The sequence below is a fragment of the Microtus pennsylvanicus genome, chromosome 6 (genome assembly GCF_037038515.1).
Source record: "Microtus pennsylvanicus isolate mMicPen1 chromosome 6, mMicPen1.hap1, whole genome shotgun sequence".
Classification (NCBI taxonomy): domain Eukaryota; kingdom Metazoa; phylum Chordata; class Mammalia; order Rodentia; family Cricetidae; genus Microtus; species Microtus pennsylvanicus.
In genome coordinates this window covers 97,395,082-97,414,580 of record NC_134584.1, presented here as the reverse complement: position 1 = coordinate 97,414,580, position 19,499 = coordinate 97,395,082, and the positions used below count along the sequence as shown (strand labels likewise).

The window sequence follows — 19,499 nt, the reverse complement described above, 5'->3', positions numbered from 1 at the left end:
CTTCCATCCATCCATCCATCCATCCATCCTTCCATCCATCCATCCATCCATCCTTCCATCCATCCATCCATCCTCTGCTTGACGACTCCTTAGATACCCATCCATCCATCCATCCATCCTTCCATCCATCCATCCATCCTTCCATCCATCCATCCATCCATCCATCCATCCTTCCATCCATCCATCCATCCATCCATCCATCCACCCACCCTTCCATCCATCCATTCTCTGCTTGGCCTCTCATATCCCCATCCACCCATCCATCCATGCCTTCATCCACCCACTCATCCATCCACCCACCCTTCCACCCATCCATCCTCTGCTTGGCCACTCATATCTCTGTCCATCTATCCATCCATGCTCTGTCTGTTCACTCGGGTGCCCACATTTCTGTCACCTCCTTTGTTTCAGGGGTGACAGCAGCTGGAGGCCTCTGAAACAAGGGAAAAGGGGACCTGGGGAGCCCATGGACAAACGAATGGATGGATGAAGGACAGAAGGATGCCTCAAGAGAAGACCTTTTAGGGGGCAGTGACTGCTAATCTCCACCCTTCTTGATTAATGAACCCCAGGCAGGACCGAGGAAAGCAGAGCCATTATGTAAAACCCCAGAGCTTTCTTTTGGGGACTCTTGGCCAGGAGGCAGCACCCTGACCAGAGCAAGGGCGAGGAGGGCTTCCTGATGGGAGTCTATACAGGGCCCCATTAAGGTCTCAATGTTCAATGTCTAAGCATGCTCACACCAGGGCACCTGGCACCATCCACACTGCCCCAGTTTCCCTACAAGTGGTTCTCCTAAGGTCTGCCCTAGTTCAGGGACCACCCCCGATGGTGATATTGTAATTGACATTAAAGAGTGTGACTTTGCACCTCAAATCTGTGACTGCATGACATTCTTAGGACAAGTCTGAAAGAAGCCTTTGGGTATTTACTTCTTTATTGCGTGAAGGTGCCAGGTCTCCTGTAACTTAAGTTACAGATAGTTGTGAGTTGTCATGTGGGTGCTGGGAATTGAACCCAGATCCTCTGGAAGAGCAGTTAGTGCTCTTAACCGCTGAACCATCTCTACAACCCAGGGTTTTATTTTTTTTAAGATAGGTTCTTGCTGTACATTCCAGGCTGGCCGTCAACTCTCTATCCTCCTGCCTCAGCCTCCTGATGGTTGGAGCTGCAAATATACCTCATAACCCTATAGTACTTAGGTATCACAGAGAGGTAAGTTGAATAGACATTTCCTGGGGTTATAGGATAGAGGAACTGGCCAGGGACTCTGAGGTCCTAGTGGCCCCTAGAAGTCTTTATTTAGATTGATTTTCAAACAGAATTGTCAACCTTTAAAAAAAGAATCAGTTTTCATGCTGGGCAGTGGTAGCGCATGCCTTTAATTTCAGCACTTGGGAAGCAGAGGCAGGCAGATCTCTAAATTAGAGGCCAGCCTGGTCTACAAAGTGAGTTCCAGGACACCTAGGGCTATACAGAGAAATCCTGCCTCAATAGATAGATAGATAGATAGATAGATAGATAGATAGAAAGATAGATGAATAAATAAGAAAGATTTAAAAATCAGCTTCCACAGCAGGGCCTGGCTTCTGTTAGAAGTGGGGCAATCTGGCTGTGATGGCCTACATTGTGTTCATGAGAAAGGTCTGAACAAAAGGTGTCACCTGCAGACAGCTGGCATTTGTCCCTTCATTCATGTCCATGATCTGATTTGAGTTTGAGACCCCTAATGCCTTGGGGTGGCACTGAGGAAGGGAAGTCTTGCCGAGAGAGTAAAGTGAGAAACGCCTGGAGGCGAGGGTAAGGGCTGGGCACGTCAGCCAACTGGGATCCCAAGCCCTTGATGATGAAGTCCAAACTCAAAGTTTAACTAACCTGCAAGGGACTGGGCTCTAGGCAATGCAGAGCCACTGGAGGTGGTTGAGCAGGCACTGACCTCACAAAGATTACCCTGGGAATGAACAACTATCATAGGCGGGAGATATACTCAAAGCAGGACTATACCTCGCATGACCAGGCTCAGTTATGAAGGCTGTCCTGCCTCCAGACCTCATCATTGGGGGAGGGGCATCCTGGGAATCTGCCTTTTCAAGGGGCTCCTGCCTCCCCATGCGGCTTTGGTGATGACAATGCCTGGGACCATACCCTCAGAGATGTGTGTGATGAGGGACGGCCTATGCTTCAGAGCAGAGTAAGTGGGAGAGATAGCCTGGACTAGAGGAAAGGGGCATCCTGAGCTACGCCTGCTAGAGAAGATATGAAACACAGGCCCAGGCTTTCCGGAGCCCTGAGGCCAGAGTGTCTTGCCTGCTGCGAACCTATGTCCCCAGACTCCCTGGAAGCAGGAGCTCCTATCTCAATGGAGCAACTGGCTGCCACTAACTGGGGTCGGGATCTCACGCAGTGGCCCTGGGGCCAGACAGGTTGCAGACTTGGAGTCTGGCCAGGAGAGACTCTGGGGGTGAAAGTTAAACGGGGCTGGACCAGCACTGGGCTCCTGGGTGGACTGTGGGGAACAAAGGGTAAACTACTTCCTGATACAGAGAGAAGCCACAGCGCTGCAGGCAGCCACTTCTCCCAGAGGCCTGCCGGCCTCCCACCCCACCACCATATGTGCCGGCTACACCTCGTCCTTGCCTTTTTTGGTTGGCTGTGGCATATTTGGCTGCAAACAGGCTCATTCTAAGGCCCCTTGTAGGCCGGCTGCGGAGATGAAGAGAGGAAATGCCCATGAGGGGCCAACACCCTCTGACTATGCTCCCAGCATCTAAAAAGAGTTCATAAGGAAGGAAACAAGGATGTTGGCACTGGGGACGGTGCCCAGTGGGGCACCCGGTACTGGGAGGTGCTCACAGGGGCCTTTACTGCCTGGGATGAGTGGCAAATCTTCAAAAGTTTGAGGTCAACCTGGGCTGCATAGCAAGATCCTATGTCCAAAAACCAAGACAGTCACCATTACTAATTCACGCTTGACTTGAGGGCCACCGACCCCTGGAACTTTTGAGAAAAAGCTGGTGTGCAGGAAGTGTCTCCTTCCCTCCTCAACTAGGATGAGTCGGGTTTCCTGTGAGATGTCCTGAGCCCACTTCTTTGTTTTTTGGAATGGCGTCTCCCTGTGTAGTCCAGGGTGGCCTAGAGCTCACCATTCTCAATCTTCCCTATAGAAATCCTCTTGCCTCTGTCTTTCAAGTGCTGGGATTACAGGTGTGAACCACCACACCAAGCTGTCTGAACCTACTGCCTAATGGCCCACACTGTTTTCAAGTCAGGGATCCGAATCCATGGAGAAGTGTTAAAGTCACAGGCATCCATAATTGTTTTCCATGTCTCCATGAAAACATCGCGCTGTCTCGGAGAGTGGAGATTCTAAACCTAGATGGAGGGATAAGGTTCCCGGAAGCAGGTGCTGAGCTCACAGACAGGCTGTCACCAAGAGACGGCACCCAGGAAATAGGCAAGGAGCAGGCTTTGTCTGCAGCCCTTGGGGCAATCCAGCCCCTGCGGGTGGTGAAGTGTCTGGCTCCACTGACATCAGCTGTGACGTTGTGACTAAAACATTCTTTCCTGCTCTGGTCAACCCTCTAAGAAGGAAAGTCCTGATAGGAAAAAAGCATGGTCAGCTGTACCCAGAGCTCAGTCCCTAGAGGGAAAAGGCAGGGAGTCATGGGAAGAGGTTGGATGAGTGGCTGTGTTGTCTGAGGCTGTCCCTGGGGCATTGAGCTGGCTGCTTATGATCCTGTTAATAACACAGCCAGCTAGGGAGCTAAGGCCCCTGGGGTGGGGCTCCCAGGATGGACCTCCAGGACTCAGTGGCACAAGCTACCCTCCTTAGCCCACAAATGGCTCCTCTTTTTCCCCTGCAGTCAGCATCCTCCCGGCGGAACAGGTAGAGCATGATCTTATCCTGGAGGAGGTGGATCCCTGCTGGGAGGACATCCAGGAGGAAGACAGTGCCAGCCAGCAGGAGGGCAGTGCCTGTCACCAGGAGGACAATGCCTGTCACCAGGAAGACAGTGCCAGCCAGCAGGAGGACAGTGCCTGTCACCAGGAAGACAGTGCCAGCCAGCAGGAGGACAGTGCCTGTCACCAGGAAGACAGTGCCAGCCAGCAGGAGACAGAGGAAGCTCCGGCTTATGAAGAAGAAAGCGAGGCCATGGTGGAGATGCCCAGGTAGGAAAACAGAGAAGTCCCGTAAAAGGCACCCAGTGCTTGAGAAGGTACCAGGCATACAGTGTAGAACCCTAAAGGCATAAAGGGCCTGGTGCGGGACCATACCTACCTCCCCATTCTCAGCACCTGCCCTCAGTCCCTGCGTACAGGGCTACCAGGCCTCATTTCAGAGGTAGATTGGGGACAGATACTCATGGCACCCCTGTTCTACTTTGACACTGTTGCTGTGATGAAACAGTCTGCTCAGAAGTAGCATAGGAGAGGAGAGGGTTTATTTCTGCTTGTGCTTGCAGGTCAGAGAGTCCATCATTGAGGGAAGTCGGGTGTTGATTGCCTTGGGCGGGCCACTTAGTCTAGGGTTAGTAGCCCGCCTGGCAGTTCAGTTATTCCAGGGTCACGGAGAGGCACTACCTGGAAGATATGGGCTAGGAGACAGGAAGAAGGCCATGCAAAGTTTGTCAAAGCCTCCGTTTATTACAGATGGGGTATAGCTTTATATAGAGTAAAGAGTTGGGGGATGGGCACAGGGTTCTGGGCTCTTGCCGCGTGGTTCACGTTGGTCACATGGTCCTCGTTGGTCACGTAGGCAGGAGGTTATCTTCGGTCAGGTCACCTAGGCCAAGAAGTCACAACTAGGAGATGACACACCTAGTTCTCGAGATAGTTTGGAATGTGGGATGGGTTCCGCTAACAGATAGCTCTCATTAACAGCCAATTTGGGTGTGGGGTAGGCTTTGTCAATAGAACCATTCTTAACACAATTAGGGGTGTGGGGTTCTCTGCAGACTCCCCAGGGTGATGGTTCCTGTAATGATTTTAGGAGGAAATTGGAACTTGAAGCAGAAGCCGCGGAGGAGTGTTGTTTGTGGGCTGGGCTTATGTTCAGCTAGCTTTTTACAAAGCTCAGGGCCACTTGCCGAGGGAATGGTACTACCCACAGTGGGCTGAACCTGCCTACGTGTATCAATAATCAAGACAGTCTCCCACAGACATAGTGATCAAGGCAGTTCTTCAGCTGAGTTCTCCAATTCAGTCATCCTGTCAGATGAATCCAGGCTATGTCAAGTTGACAATTAAGACCAATCAGGACAATCCCCCTCTCTCTTTTTTTTTCCAAACAAAAATGGCATATCATTGCACACTTACCTGCCCCTTGTTATGTTTGGGAAATGATATACTTGAAGTTTCCCATAACTCATTAGATGGAAATCATCCTCTTTGTTTTCATAGTTGTATCATATTCCATTCTATGGCTAGACCATAGTTTGTTTCTTTGTTTGTTTGTTTGTTTGTTTTTATACAAGGTCTCACTGTGTAGTCTTGGCTAGCCTGCAGCTCACTATGTAGAACAGGCTGGCCTTAAATTCACAGAGATCTGTCTGCCTCTGCTTCCCAAGTGCTAGGATTAAAGCTGTGCACCCCCTCTCCTCCAGCCCAACTTTTACTTGCCTTCCACTGGTGACCGCTCTAGTTGAAGGCATGAACCTCGGAGAACAGAGCCTAAAAATGAGGCAGACTAAAGTCTCATGTAATAGCCCACTTTATTCAGCGCATCAGATGACCGATACTCTGAGAATGAAGAAGCATCACATGAGCAAAGTGTGCAATCACAAGGGTCAGCTGCACGTGGCAAAAACACGGTTTCTATAGAGACCAGAACAAGTGACAATAGCCGGCTGTGATGAGTGAGCTAGAGTGAACTTGCTCCTGACCACCCCACCTGGAAGGCCCATCCCAAAACCAGTTTCATGTTTTTCAAGAAACTGAGATCACAAGACCGTTGTCTTGTTTTCCTGGGGTTTTCTCACAAGCACCTGCAATTCCTCTCACACGACTCCATTTTTAGACTGTGTCCTGACACTCCACTGGTAACATTTAGGTTGTGTGTTGATCATATTACTGTTTTAACCAGGTACTCAAGGTCACCAACTTACACAGAAAGAAGGCCCATTTTAGCTCATAGCGTTGGGAGTTCAGTCTGGAAGACAGTGGCCCTATGACTTTTGATCCCATGTTGAGGCATTGGTAGGAAGGCAAAATGATGGATTTCATGTCAGGGAAGCATTTAAAAAATGGAGGGCTGTTATAATGAGCAATTCAAGCTCCTGACCTGCATTCATTCACTGCTGAGAAAGACATAAGGGGAAACTGAGGCTTACTGAAGCTCAGAGCTGTCCTCAAGTCGCCATCAGAACAGTGTAGACAAGTTGTGGCTCGAAAGAGCTTGGGACTACTGTTGAGGAATCTCAGGTGGAGCTGCAGCAAGACCCAGAACACACACCAGAGATGGGGTGAGGGGGACTGGAGAGGCCCTGGAGGGATCATCTCTTATCTCTGGCCCTGACCTAGGGAGTTGCCTCAGATTCAAGAGGAAAGAGAAGAGGAGGAGGAGGAAGAGGAGGAGGATGGGGAGGAAGAGGAGCCTGTGTGAGTAACTTGTCCTGGGCTGGGCCAGTGGTGGGATTAGGGGGTCCTGGGGTGGGATGCTTTCTGCCTTTGTTCTGTGCTGAGCATTGTTGGGCATTGGCCAGAGGACTGGGAAAGCCGAGGTCCCCACTGTGCTCAAAATGAGACCTCAGCCCAATATTGCCCCCTCCAACTCACACAGATGCATCCCTGTGAAATCTGAAACTTGAGCCGGTTGTTTTCACTACCGTATCCCAGATGCCTGGTACACAGTAGGCATGAAAAAATGTAGAATTAATGCATGTATAGATGCATGACTGAACACATGTACTTCTCTTTTAACAGCAAAGCCAAGGTTGTCGCCCATGTATGCATGTATACACACACACTCGCATGCACACATACACACACACACACACTCATGCCAGTGATCCTGAGGTGGCCTCCGATAGTGTCTACAGCTACCTTAGATTCTGCTCTGCTGCCCCGTAATGCTTGATTCTCACATCCATGCTGAGGAGGCATTGAAGTCCATACAGTGCATTTTGAATAAAGATTAAAAAATGAAAGGCAGATCCCTGACCTATTCGGAGCTGGAGAGAGACTGTGTGTAAGAGTTGGCAGAGCGGGGAGCTGAGGGCTGGGGCGAAGCAGGGAAAGTATGAAGAGAGAGCTCTGGCCAAGCACAGGACCAGAGAGAGTCAATGCGCAGGGTCTGAAGGACTCCCCCAGTGAAGGGACGTGGGGTGAGAAGAGCGCACAGTCAGTGTTCAAAGCGGGCTGTCTCTGGAGCAGGATATGACAGCCTTGGATCTGGTTTCTCAAATGTCACAGGGAGCATTGAAGATTTGTGAGCAGGAGAGAGGGACAGGCAGGGGAGCAGGGAAGCAGTTGCTGTGGACCAAGGAAGCCTATTTGTCCCTGACTCTAACCCCTTGCCTTGTTCCTCTGTCATGCTACCCACAGTCCCAATGCTGTCCCAGACCTGTTATCCCTGGCTTGTCTGCTCTGGCCAGTGTTTGCGGCCCAGCAATACCACAAGTGTTCAGAGAATAGCTCTGCTCCAGAAACGGTACCATGCCTGTCAGCAAGGCTAGCTGGCAAGTGACTTCCCTCTCCAGTGCCCACCCCCACAGCTGTAGAAGGCTGAGAGTAGCCCTGGCAAAGGGGCCACAGGGATGGTAGCCAATGGGATCAGTGGGGTCTGTCTGGAGCAAGGGCCCGTTGATGGCTAATGTTCTTGTCCCCACTAAGGGCTATTTCATCCACAGTTAAGAAACAGCTAACCATGAAAACCACATAAGATGTATGTAGAACCCTATGAGCTAGCATCAGCTCTCAAGTCAATCTCGCTCAGGTTACATTTTGTCTTCCCAACCGTGCCGGGGAACCACACTTTCCTCTTGCCTACCTCCAATGATGAGGGAGCTCATCGCCTCACAAAAGCTATCTAGGGACTGTGGAGACAGCTCAGCTCTATCTCCAGAGCCCACAGAAATGCCAAGTGATGTGGTGGCCTGCCGGTAATTTAACCCTTGAAAGGTGGAAGTGAGATTCCCAGAGCTAGCTGGTTAGCCAGGCTGGTTAGTGAAAGTTCTCGATCAGTTGAGAGTCTCAATGCATACAATGGAAAGTGATGGGGGAAGACCTCAGGCCTCCACATCCCACAAGCCTGTGTGTACACATACAAGAACATGCTTAGATATGTGCACAAACATCGTATACATGCACACGCAATTTTTTAAGAGTAAAACTTGTTTTTTTGTTTTTTAAAGATTTATTTATTTAGTATGAATACAACATTCCTTCCATGTATGTTTGCATGCCAGAAGAGGGCACCAGATCTCATTATAGATGGCTGTGAGCCACCATGTTGGGCTCCATGTTGCTGGGAACTGAACTCACGACCTCTGGAAGAGCAGTCAGTGCTCTTAACCTCTGAGCCATTTCCCCAGCCTGAGTAAAACTTTCTGAGCCAGGTGTGGCTGCACGCTCCTTTAATCCCAGCACTCGAGAGGCAGAGGCAGGCAGATCTCTGTGAATTCGAGGCCAGCCTGGTCTACAAAGCAAGTTCCAGGACAGCTGGGGCTGCTACACAGAGGAACCCTGTGTTGAAAACAAACACACAAAGAAATAAACAGATAGAAAGATAGATAAATAAAAAAATAAACAAATAAATAAATAAATGTTCCATCCTGTCCCTAGCATTATGAAAGTCTTTCTTTTGGGAAAACAGCCCTCTACCTCTGCCCCTCACAACAGAGCCAGGTGGGAGGGCCAGATGTTGCCTCTTCCTTAGTGCATACAGTGTGTGCTCTGCATTTTATATATATATACACACACACACACACACACACACACACACGCACACACACACACACACACAGTGCTGGCTCTGAGTTACTCCCTCACTGACCCAGTGTGCCTGAAAATTCTGGCACATACCCCTGTTCTTGAACTGAACACCTCCAAAGGCCAGTGGCCACATAGGCCCGCACCAACGTATACATGTGTCTTCAGGCATAGTGATATGAGCATGCATGCATATGTGTATAACACACACTGGCTACACACACTCACATATGTGTTTACACACATGCATCATCGCACCGGCTCTCATGTGTGCATAAAAGGTACGTGTGTACATGTTTGCGTGTGTCTACTCGGTGCAGGTACCCCAGGCACACATACATCCACAGAAGTGGTCACCCACAGTTTTAAACTCAGAGAGCTTTGGGGCTCTGTGATGACAGTCAGGGATCCTAGGTACACACATAGGAGGTGTGAATCTGGGGACAGGCTGGCCTGGGTTGTTACTGTCTGGGGAAGGATGCCCTTGGCCAGCTTCGCAGAGACACAGGTTACTGATGACGTGAAGGCCCTGGTAACACAGATGGTCACCTAGCAACCCTGTCTCTGCAGGCAATAGCTCTGCTTTTCCTAGCAACCTTGGCCCATAGTCCCCACCTGCCTCCTCTGGAGCGTTCCTGCAGTTCCCTGCCTGCCCATTGGTGTGGCTAGAAGCAGGAAGGACCCGTGGCTCCATGCTGAATCAGTCACAGCATCATAGAAGCTGTTGTCTCGGCTGACCCAGGGCTCTTCGCAGCTCCCCTCATATGCTCCAGTCCCAGGCTTGGTGTCATTGTCACAGCCCCAGGCTGACCCACTGCAGCATGGCCCCCCCTACCAGCAGAACCCGAGAGAACCAAGTAGGTGGCTGCTCCTGTCTTTGGGCTCTTGTCCTCTCCTCCTTCTGAGCTGGGATTTCAGAGGAGGAACATGTCGAAGGTGATCTACAGACCTGAACTTGGGGGGCATGGCCTGTGTAGGGTGGGGGAGGAGTAGGCGGCTAAACTTAGATGCTGGCTTGGCTACTACGTCTTATTACTTAATCCAGGGGCCTGCTGAAGGCCTACCTCAGCCCACTTCTGCTCTTCTGGGCAGAGATCCCTGGGACTTGGGAACTTTCTAGACGTTGAGGGGCTACTGCTTCCAGGCTGGACAAGAGGTGAGCATAGGGTTGAGTAGAGCAACATGGCCTTGGTACATGGACCCCTCTGCAGCCCCTTGGTAATGGGGACAGGGCCACTGTTGTGCTAGCAAACCGCTTTGCTAGCCGAGGTTGTTTATCAAAGCGTGTGTACAATGGCCTAACCTGCTGCCCAGGCTGCCCCTGGGATTAGCTGGAAGGATGCAAACAGATAATAAGAGCTGCTAGATTATGTGGAGACAGGGGGAAAGCCAGGTTTGTTACTGAGCCCACTTCACAGACAGGAACATTGAGCTTGGGAATTGTGTTCTTGGCTGCCCTTCCAAGGAAGTGTAAGGTTGGGCTTGGCTCCTCCAAAGTGAACCGCAGACAAAGCCAGCATCTCACTGTGTTTGGAGAGAAGAATCCAGAAGAATCCTGAGATAGCATCTAGCATTCTTGTGGCTTATTCTTATCAGGCTCCCTGATCCTATGACCTCAGACAGTCCACACAGGGCCCTGTCTTTTTGACACAGGAATAGAAGGCGACACCTGGGGTTCCAGGCAGGGTGACTTGCCCCAGGCCACAGACACCTGATGCTGGGAGGATCTGGACAAGGAGGCCTCTGACTGGTGCTGAGTGCCGTAGACAAGCCCGGTGACTGTTCTAGAAGGCCCATCTGCTTGAGACCAACTCTGCTTGTGGTGGGAGACATAACACCAAGATCTGTTAGGAGACCAAGAGAATATTGGAATATTACTTTGACAGAACCTAAGGCCTCATGGATGTGAGGCAAGCTCTCTGTCCTAAGAAACTTCCAATTTCTTTTTAAAAAAACAGACCCAAAGAAGAACTTGCAAGATATGAATTAACATTGCTCTTCACACAAAGCCACCAGAAAGTAATCTTAACATATTTTTAGGGGTGAAGAGATGCATGAAGGATAATGTACCAGAACATGGTCAACGAGTCAGGGTAGGCATTCAGGATGGCAGCAGGCAGCGGAGCCATACCTGTACCTGGATTCACCCTGCGAAGACTGTGTGACCACAGGCTGTCTGTAGGCCTCTCTGAATCTGGGCTTTCTAAGATGGAATAATCTCACCACAACCCTGGCAGGGTTATTTGGATAAAGGAGCAGGGAGATGACAATGTTGTAGAGAGCTTGGCACATGTCTGGTACACAGCTCACAGAAGCTGCCATGACCATGTGAATACACGCTCATTCAAAATCCTTGGCAGGAGACTTCATATAGACTTTACTATATTCTGTCTCAGCCCCGGCTTACCCACCCTGGGAGAACTGAGAAATGGCCCTTTGGACGGAGACGACACCTTGGAACATCTGCTAATAAACCCCTGGGGGCAGGGCTCTGATGGGAGGCAGGACTTAATTCTAACTACAAAAGTCACACATGGAAGTACATGCGTGGAATCCTAGTACCAGGAAAATCACAAGTTGTAGACCAGCCTGCAATACATGGCAAATTCTAGGCTAGCCTGAGCAACACAAACTGCATTTTCAAACATACAAGTGTGTGCGGTATGTGTGTGTGTTGGGGTGTTTGAGATTGATTTCTATGTAGCTCAGCCTCAAACCTGCTATATAACCAAAGCTGGTTTTGAACTTCTTATCCTCCTGCCTTGACCTCTTGAGCACTGGGTAGACACATGCTAACGTAGCATCCAATGTCAAGACATTCTACCTGAAAAACCTGGTTCAGATTCCTCTGGAGAATGAGATCTGATACCCCTGACCCCTCATTCCAAACAGAGTGGGAGCCCCATTCACACAGATGAGAGCCCTTCTGTTGGCCACAGTCTCCTCCCTGCCCCACCCAGGGCCTCCACCACCCCTGACCCTGTTACTTGTATATACTTGAAGCCAGCTGGGCCAGTGATGTCAGGGAGCCTCCAGCACTGTGCTGTTGACACGGAATTCACAGGGAAGAAACAACAAGGGCCTTGGGTTAAGGTTTGTGATAATGGTTAGGTCACTTCACTTCTGTCCACCCAACCCCATACTGGGGATGGAACCCAGGGTTTTTCACAGGTTGGGCAAGTGCTCTACCACTGAGCTACCAGCCCTTGTTTTTCTTACATAGGTTTCCTTGCCTGCAGCCACCAAGGTTTCCTTCAGACTTGGGGAAACCCGGGGTTCACCCCAGAGATGCTTCCTTGAACGTCCCCTGTGGTGTCCTCTTTCTGGACCTATCTTCTCCCCAGTCATCCTTGAGACCCAGTGAATAAGCCACTTCCATGGGGGAAGTCCTCTTTCCTTGTGTAACTAGCCTTTACTGCAGTCCCTTGTCTCAGACAGTAGCCTATCATGTGGATGTGATCTAGTCTCTTCCGTCTCTATGTCCCCTGTTTCTGGTTGGCCCCCAGCAGGGTTTGGAAATGACGACCTTCACTAACACTGTCTCTTTCCTCTGTCTTTTGGGTCACAGTGTCCTGCTGGATAGCTGTTTGGCGGTACAGGCTGATGTGGACCAGTGCCACCTAGGCAGGACACAGCCACAGATAACATCGCTGCAGGTAGAGAGACCCAGGGAACCTGGGGCCATTAATGATGGGGTTTGCTGGTGAGCTGTCCACAGGACAGAGAAGGCTAAGATTGGATGTACGGGGTGGGGGAGGTGTGGTCCTGGAGTAAAGATTCTGGGTGGGGGGGGGTTTGCTTGGGTAGCTATGTCCCCTTGAGCAGTGTCTCATGGGGATCCCCTCAGCATATGAGATAATTCCTGGGTTTAGGGTCTTGAGCTTCAGTGCATACTTCCCTCTTTAGGTGGTAAGGCACCTCCTCGGATGGCCCAGGAGATGAGCTGCCCCCATTGGTACGGGGTGGGGTAGGAGTTGGGAGGAGTCCAATGAGGTACCCACTCTCCTCTCTATGTGTCTCTGAAGGAGTTGCCAGAGGAGGAGGAGGCGGAGGAAGTGGAAGAGGAGGTGAAGGAGGAGGAGGCCACAAGCTCAACAGGTAGGAGTGACTTTGTATAGAGATGCCCCAGGAGATTTTCTGACTGGCAGCAGCCTGGGGTGGGGCTCTCTTCCATAGCGTCCATCTCCTTCCTGCCTGGGGCACTTCCATTCTGTCCTAGGCAAAGACCCTCCTCTGTGTTTTGGGGCCACATAGTTTCAACTAGAAGATGTCTTTCAAAGGTACCGGGAAAATGCTGCCCAGAGCGTTGGGGAGTCTTGCCCGGCCAGCCCCTCCTGCAACCTCCTCCCAGGAAAAATTGTACCATAACCCGTGCAGGGAGACTGGGGGTGAAGGAGCAGAGTCTGTGAATGGCACGACCATGTCCCATCTCTGTGGCTACACCCCATGCTTCTGAGTATGTCCTGGGTGGGGAGCTCCATCTATACCCCGCTCTTTACTGTGGTCTTCACAATCCCAGGCCTGGTGTCCTCGTCAGTGAAGAGACACCATGATCACAGCAACTCTTATAAAGGAAAGCATTTAATTGGGGCTGGTTTGTAGATTCAGAAGTTTAGTCTATTATTGTCATGGGGCAGGGATGGGAGTGGGGGAAAGCATAGCTGCACACAGGCAGACACCATGTTGGAAAGGTAGCCAAGAGTTCTACATCTGCATTGCAGACAGCAGGAAAGAAGAGAGACCCTGGACCTGGCTTGAGCATTTGAAAACTCAAAGCCCACCCCTCCCCCACTCCCACCCCTGTGGCACACTTCCTTCAACAAGGCTACACCTAATAGTGCCACTCCCTATGTGCTATGGGGGACTATTTTCATTCAAACCACCATACCTGGTAACCCCAGGGATTGGGTGCTAAGGAGGAGGCTGGACCATTGCCCCTGGGCAGATGACACTGTGGCCTGCAGGGCTGCATTCCCCCATATTCTGACCTTCAAGCTTCTGGTCCTAGAGTTGCCCGGTGAGGCTGGTAGATTATTTTACTGATAGCAAAACTAAGGTGTGGTGTGTCCCACTGTAGAAAAGTGAAGGCACAGACTACATCAGCTTCCAGCTCCTCCTTGCTGTGCAACCCAGGTAGCTCTGTCAGAGTGGAGCAGGGCTAGGACCTCCCACGCAGGCTGAATGGCAACGCAGCCTGCCACTCAAAAGTCTTCTCTATGGACATCAACACTCATCTCTAGGAACCTATGATGTTCAGGCTAGACCCTAGACTTCCACAGAGATGTGACGGCTAGAACAAACAGCATGCTGGCTCCATTCCCTTCCTCAGGCAGTCTGGGACAGCAGTGCTCACCCCTACTCAAAAGCTGACACCTCAGTGTCCCCTAGAAACTGCTTAGAAACATAGAATCCAGGTCCTACCAAGCCCCGCGGAGCCAGGATCTGCCTGCTGTTTGCCTCACTGTCTGGTGACTGTCCTCATGTTACCATTTGAGGCAGTAGCTTTGAATCCCTCTTCTCGGATAGCCGAAGCAAGGCTGGGCATCAGGACCACATAAGCCTCTTCTAGGGATTCTAGCCCCAGGGTCCTAGCGCTGTGTCTGTTTCTGGCTCGAAGAAAGATGAATTGGTTGCAGGGTTTCTTATTTTTTTAAAAAATATTTATTTATTTATTTATTATGTATACCATATTCTGTCTGTATGCCTGCAGGCCAAAAGAGGGCACCAGACCCCATTACAGATGCTTGTGAGCCACCATGTGGTTGCTGAGAATTGAACTCAGGACCTTTGGAAGAGCAGGCAATGCTCTTCAACCTCTGAGCCATCTCTCCAGTCCAGTTGCAGGGTTTCTTTAAAGAGGAAATTGTCCCGAGCTCAGCACATTGGAGCCTGGTTTCTGAAGTTCCAAGTCTTTCTGCTCCAGATTCTGAGTCTGTTATCTTTTGAATCTGACACGGGGAAATACTATTATGGTTGATAAGCAGACCCATGGCTCCAGGAAGAGCCTTGGAGCTCCTGGGTGGACCATATGTGTCCCTTGGTGATGCTTTTAAGGTTGAGCGTTGGGAAAAAAAGTGATGCTTCAGACCTGAACAGGGCTGATGCAAGCGGGCAGGTGTTAGGTCGGTCTATGTCAGTACTCGGGAGGAGTCTTACCCTCACTATCTTCCTCAACTCAGCTCCTGATTTTAGTCTCCAGGGTCACGCCTCTGCCTGCCACCTTCTGGACCCAGTACCATGGCTAAACCAGGCCTGAATATGGAACTGAATCACTTGGTCCAGGACCAGCCACCTGGCCAGGAGGGACCCAGGCCTGGCCCCCCAAACCCAGCCGAGCACCTCCCCAATGTGCCCAGCTATCGTCCCACAATCACCCGTATTCCTGTCCTCGTTTCCCGGAGGACAACCTTGTCCAACTCCAACTTCGCCAAGGAGACCAGGAGCTCCATCCGTCGCCTGGGTAGTGTGACCTTGCCCCAGCATGCTTGGGGCGTGGCACAGTGGGGTTTCTGCATGGCTTGGGCTGTCTTTCCGCCTATGTGGCATGCTGCAGGAACTTGCTTTGAGCTCATGGAGTTCTCTTTCTTCTAAATACCTCCCTCCCACTTTGCCGTGACTTAAGGGTTAGTCCTTTTCTTTCCATATGCCTACAGGGTCACAGTTGGTGATTTCGTTCTTTGACTACATACCCTTTCTGCACATCATCATTTTATACAGGCAGTTATCCCCACTCTGGTTTAAAAAAAAGAATAAGTCAGCCCTAGCTGGATGGTGGTGGCACACACCTTTAATCCCAGCACTTGTGAGGCAGAGGCAGGTGGATCTCAGTGAGTGCCAGGCCAGCCTAGTCTACAAGAAACCCTGTCTCACACTCCCCTCCCCCCCCAAGTCAGCTCTTTAGACCATGAAACTTGGGAAGAACACTGGTAGAAAGGGTAGGGGGTCACTCCCATCCTTAATTGAAGTTCTTTGGACAGTCAATAGCATCCGCGGGAGTGGGAGTCAGTTTTCTTTAAGGCTATGGCTTCTGGCAGGTTAGCCATGCCCCCATGGATGGCCTCCTACCCAGAAGTTCACATGGGGAGCACAAATTGGAGTTGATAGGTTATTATAAAAAATAAAAAGGACATGAAGGTGGAGTAGGCCTGGGAGGATTTGGGAGTGAATATAATTAAAATACATTGTATGAAATCCTCAGGAATTATAAATATATTTTTTTTCAAGATAAGGTTTCTGTGTAGTTTTGGTGCTTGTCCTGAAACTAGCTCTTGTAGACCAGGTTGGCTTTGAACTCACAGAGATCCACCTGCCTCTGCCTCCTGAGTGCTGGGATTAAAGGCGTGCGCCACCACCGCCCAGCTAAATAAAAACATTTTTAAAGGAGGGGACAGAGGCTATGGAAGGAGGGAAATCAGATAGTGGGGTGATGTGAGGTCCATCATAGCTAGACTTGCCTGACTGAGAGTCTGCTCGGCTTTCTGAGAGTCATTGGTATCTATTTCAGGGACAGTGGAAGCAGGCAGGTGCAGGCAGGAGAAGCAGGTGGGTGCGGGCAGGCCGGGAGAAGGGGTTCTCAGGATTCAGTGCAGATTGGGGGCCTGTCCAAACTAGTCCCTGGGCTGCTACTGCTAACTGACTAATGAAAAATAAGGTACTTGGGAACTACAGGCGCCCTGAGGTAACCTCTGTCCCCTTCTGCCTCCGTGCAAGCCAGTCTGCCCACTCTCCCTTTGATGTGACAGACATTTGTGCTGACACTGGGCCAGGCTGTCTCCAAGATCAGAGCAGGTAGCAGGAACAGGATACTCCATACGAAAGGGCCTGGCTGTCCTTATCTGTTCTTCCTGAATCATGTGGGCACAGTGACAACCAGGTTCTGTCTGCTGCTCCACAGAACCCCTAACTTCTGCCTCTTTTCTGGACTTTCTTATTGTTTTTATCTAATTATACGTAAACAGGAAAACTTTCGATGGCTAGTCAAATGGACAACTGGTGTGGCTTGCCCTAGACAGATGTCAACAGTTTGCTTCTGTGTTGCAGTGATACAATGTTGAACAAAAGCAACTAGGGTTTATTTCAGTTGATACTTCTAGGTCCATGCCTGAAAGAAACCAGCACAAGCTCTCGAGGCAGGAACCTGGAGCAGGAAAGGCACACCACTTTCTCCCTTTTAAATTAGCAATTAAGAAAATACTTTTTAGACATGCCCACAGGCTAATCTGGTGGAGGAAACTCCCGGCTGGACTGGAAACTCTCAGATAAGTCTGGGCTCTGTCCAGTTGATTGGTAAAGCCAAATAGGAAGTTAGGCCTAGCCCAGGCCTCAGGAAGACTGAAGCAAGAAACCAAGACTCTAACCTCAAAACAAAAACAACAGTACCCCCCCCATACACCAACCCCCCCCACAACAAATCAGAAGCAGAAACAAAGCATCAGTAGGAATAACCACAAATACATGAAAGAAAATGGAGCTGTGATCTCATGAGATGTAGAGCCTGCTGAAGGCTTGGAGCCCAGAGGGGCTTCCTCTGTGTCAAAGCCATGAGAGCATTGACCTTGGTGAGAGAGTGAGCACAGTGGTGTCAAGGTCTCCTTCTCTGCCTCCCCTTTTCTGGTCTGGGCATCTGGAACCATCTAAGTCATCCCTAGATCTGGGGACTCCGACTGGGAAATACTCCCAGGGGTGCAGTGAGGGCATCTAGGGATGCCCAGGGACCAGAATTGAACAGCAGAGCGCAGCAAGAGTGTTGATCCTGGTCTGGGTGTGGTGGTGCCTGCCGTAATCAATCCCAGCACTTGGGAGTTCAGGCTAGCCTGGGCTACGTAGCAAGACCTTCCCTCAAAACAAAGCTGGCAGTTGGTTAGTCACGCTAAGGGCTTCTGAGCTGGGTATGGTCTGCACTGAAGCAGGGTTCTGAGCTTTCCTGTCCCACAGTTCCCTGAGGAACAAGATGGAAACTGAGTAACAACACAGAACAGATGGGGAAACTTACAGGCCCTGCCTGACTGCTGAGAACCTATGACCCCTGACTCTCTGGGGTGAGACCATTGGTTGAGCCCAGACCGCATAGTCAGCTCAAACCCCAGCGAGACCCCATTTCAGTGGGCAGTGGAGGAAGGGAATAGATGTAAATACTTAACATTTAAAAAACAATAATGGAAGCCCAGCAATAGTGGTACATGCTTTTCATCCCAGCACTCGAAGGCAGAGGCAGATAGATCTCTGTGAGTTCAAGTCCAGCCTGGTCTACAAAGCAAGTTCTAGGACACACCTGTAAACCAGCACTGGGGAAACTGAGGCAAGAAGGTTGGAAATTCAAGGTCAACATGGGCTACACAATGAAACCCAGGAAGGAAGGAAGGGAGGGAGGGAGGGAGGGAGGGAGGGAGGGAGGGAGGGAGGGAGGGAAAGGAAAAGAGGGATGGAGGGAGGGGAAGGGAAGGAAGGCACGCTGGCCAGCAAGATGCTTTAGTAGGTCAGGTGCATGTTGCCAAGCCTGGTGATCAATCCCCAGAATGGAAGGGGAGAATCAATTCCTACAAGTTGTCCTGTGACTTGCACACACACACACACACACACACACACACACACACACACACACACTGGCAAGTGCTTACACACCACATGTAATAAATAAATGTAATTTTTTTTCAAGACAGGATTTTTCTGTATAGCCCTGGCTGTCCTGGAACTCTATAATCCAGGCTGGTCTTGAACTCAGAGATCCACCTGCCTCTGCCTCCCAAATGCTGGGATTAAAGGTGTGTGCCGCCAAGCCTGGCTTAATAAATGTAATTTTTAAAAACTTCCCAAGAGAAAGGGAAAGGGAGGGAATGCATTGTAAGTGCTTAACAGTAAACATTCTCTCACTATTCTGGTAGTCTTTCTCTTTCTAATACTCTTAGTGTAGGTCAATCTAATATAAACCTGTCTTATCTGAACTGCCCTCTACCAGCTGGTTGCTTCTCCCCCTGTTGGGGGTGTGGCAGTGGGGAGTCCTGCCTAGGGCAGGCAGGGGTAGAAGGCATTCCCTGCCTGCCCTGCCTGGCTCCCTGAGTCATACTTGCTGAGAATGGAGCAGACCATATGTACATGCTGGGCCTGGAGCTGAGGCCATGGGGGCAGCGTTGGGACCCTGAGGTCCCTAAGTTTTGCTGTCATTCCTCTTCTGCTCCCATGGTGACTAGTGGGCAGTGGATGAGACCTCTCCTCCTGAGCCTGGAGGACCTCTTGCCAGTCTAGCACAGTGGTTGTCAACCTTTCTTTTTTTCTTTCTTTCTTTTTTTTTTTTTTTTTTGGTTTTTCGAGACAGGGTTTCTCTGTGGCTTTGAAACCTGTCCTGGAACTAGCTTTGTAGACCAGGCTGGTCTCGAACTTACAGAGATCCGCCTACCTCTGCCTCCCAAGTGCTGGGATTAAAGGCGTGCGCCACCACCGCCTGGTGGTTGTCAACCTTTCTAATGCAACCCTTTAGCGCAGTGCCCCAACCATAAATTTACTTTATTGCTACTTCATAACTGTAATTTTGTTATTGCTAGGGATCCTTTTTTGTTTGGTTGATTGGGTTTTTG

The 19,499-nt window shown here is 50.4% G+C and overlaps 1 protein-coding gene across 1 annotated transcript in view; it reads left to right on the top strand.

The window, feature by feature from the left end:
* Cngb1 (cyclic nucleotide gated channel subunit beta 1) overlaps positions 1-19,499 on the top strand; it is a 66,458-nt gene that overhangs the window by 13,919 nt on the left and 33,040 nt on the right. Inside the window, exons 12-14 of the mRNA XM_075978009.1 lie at positions 3,864-4,170; positions 12,497-12,631; positions 15,162-15,388. Of these exons, the coding sequence (XP_075834124.1) occupies positions 3,864-4,170; positions 12,497-12,631; positions 15,162-15,388 (669 nt within the window). The remainder of the gene's footprint in view (positions 1-3,863; positions 4,171-12,496; positions 12,632-15,161; positions 15,389-19,499) is intronic.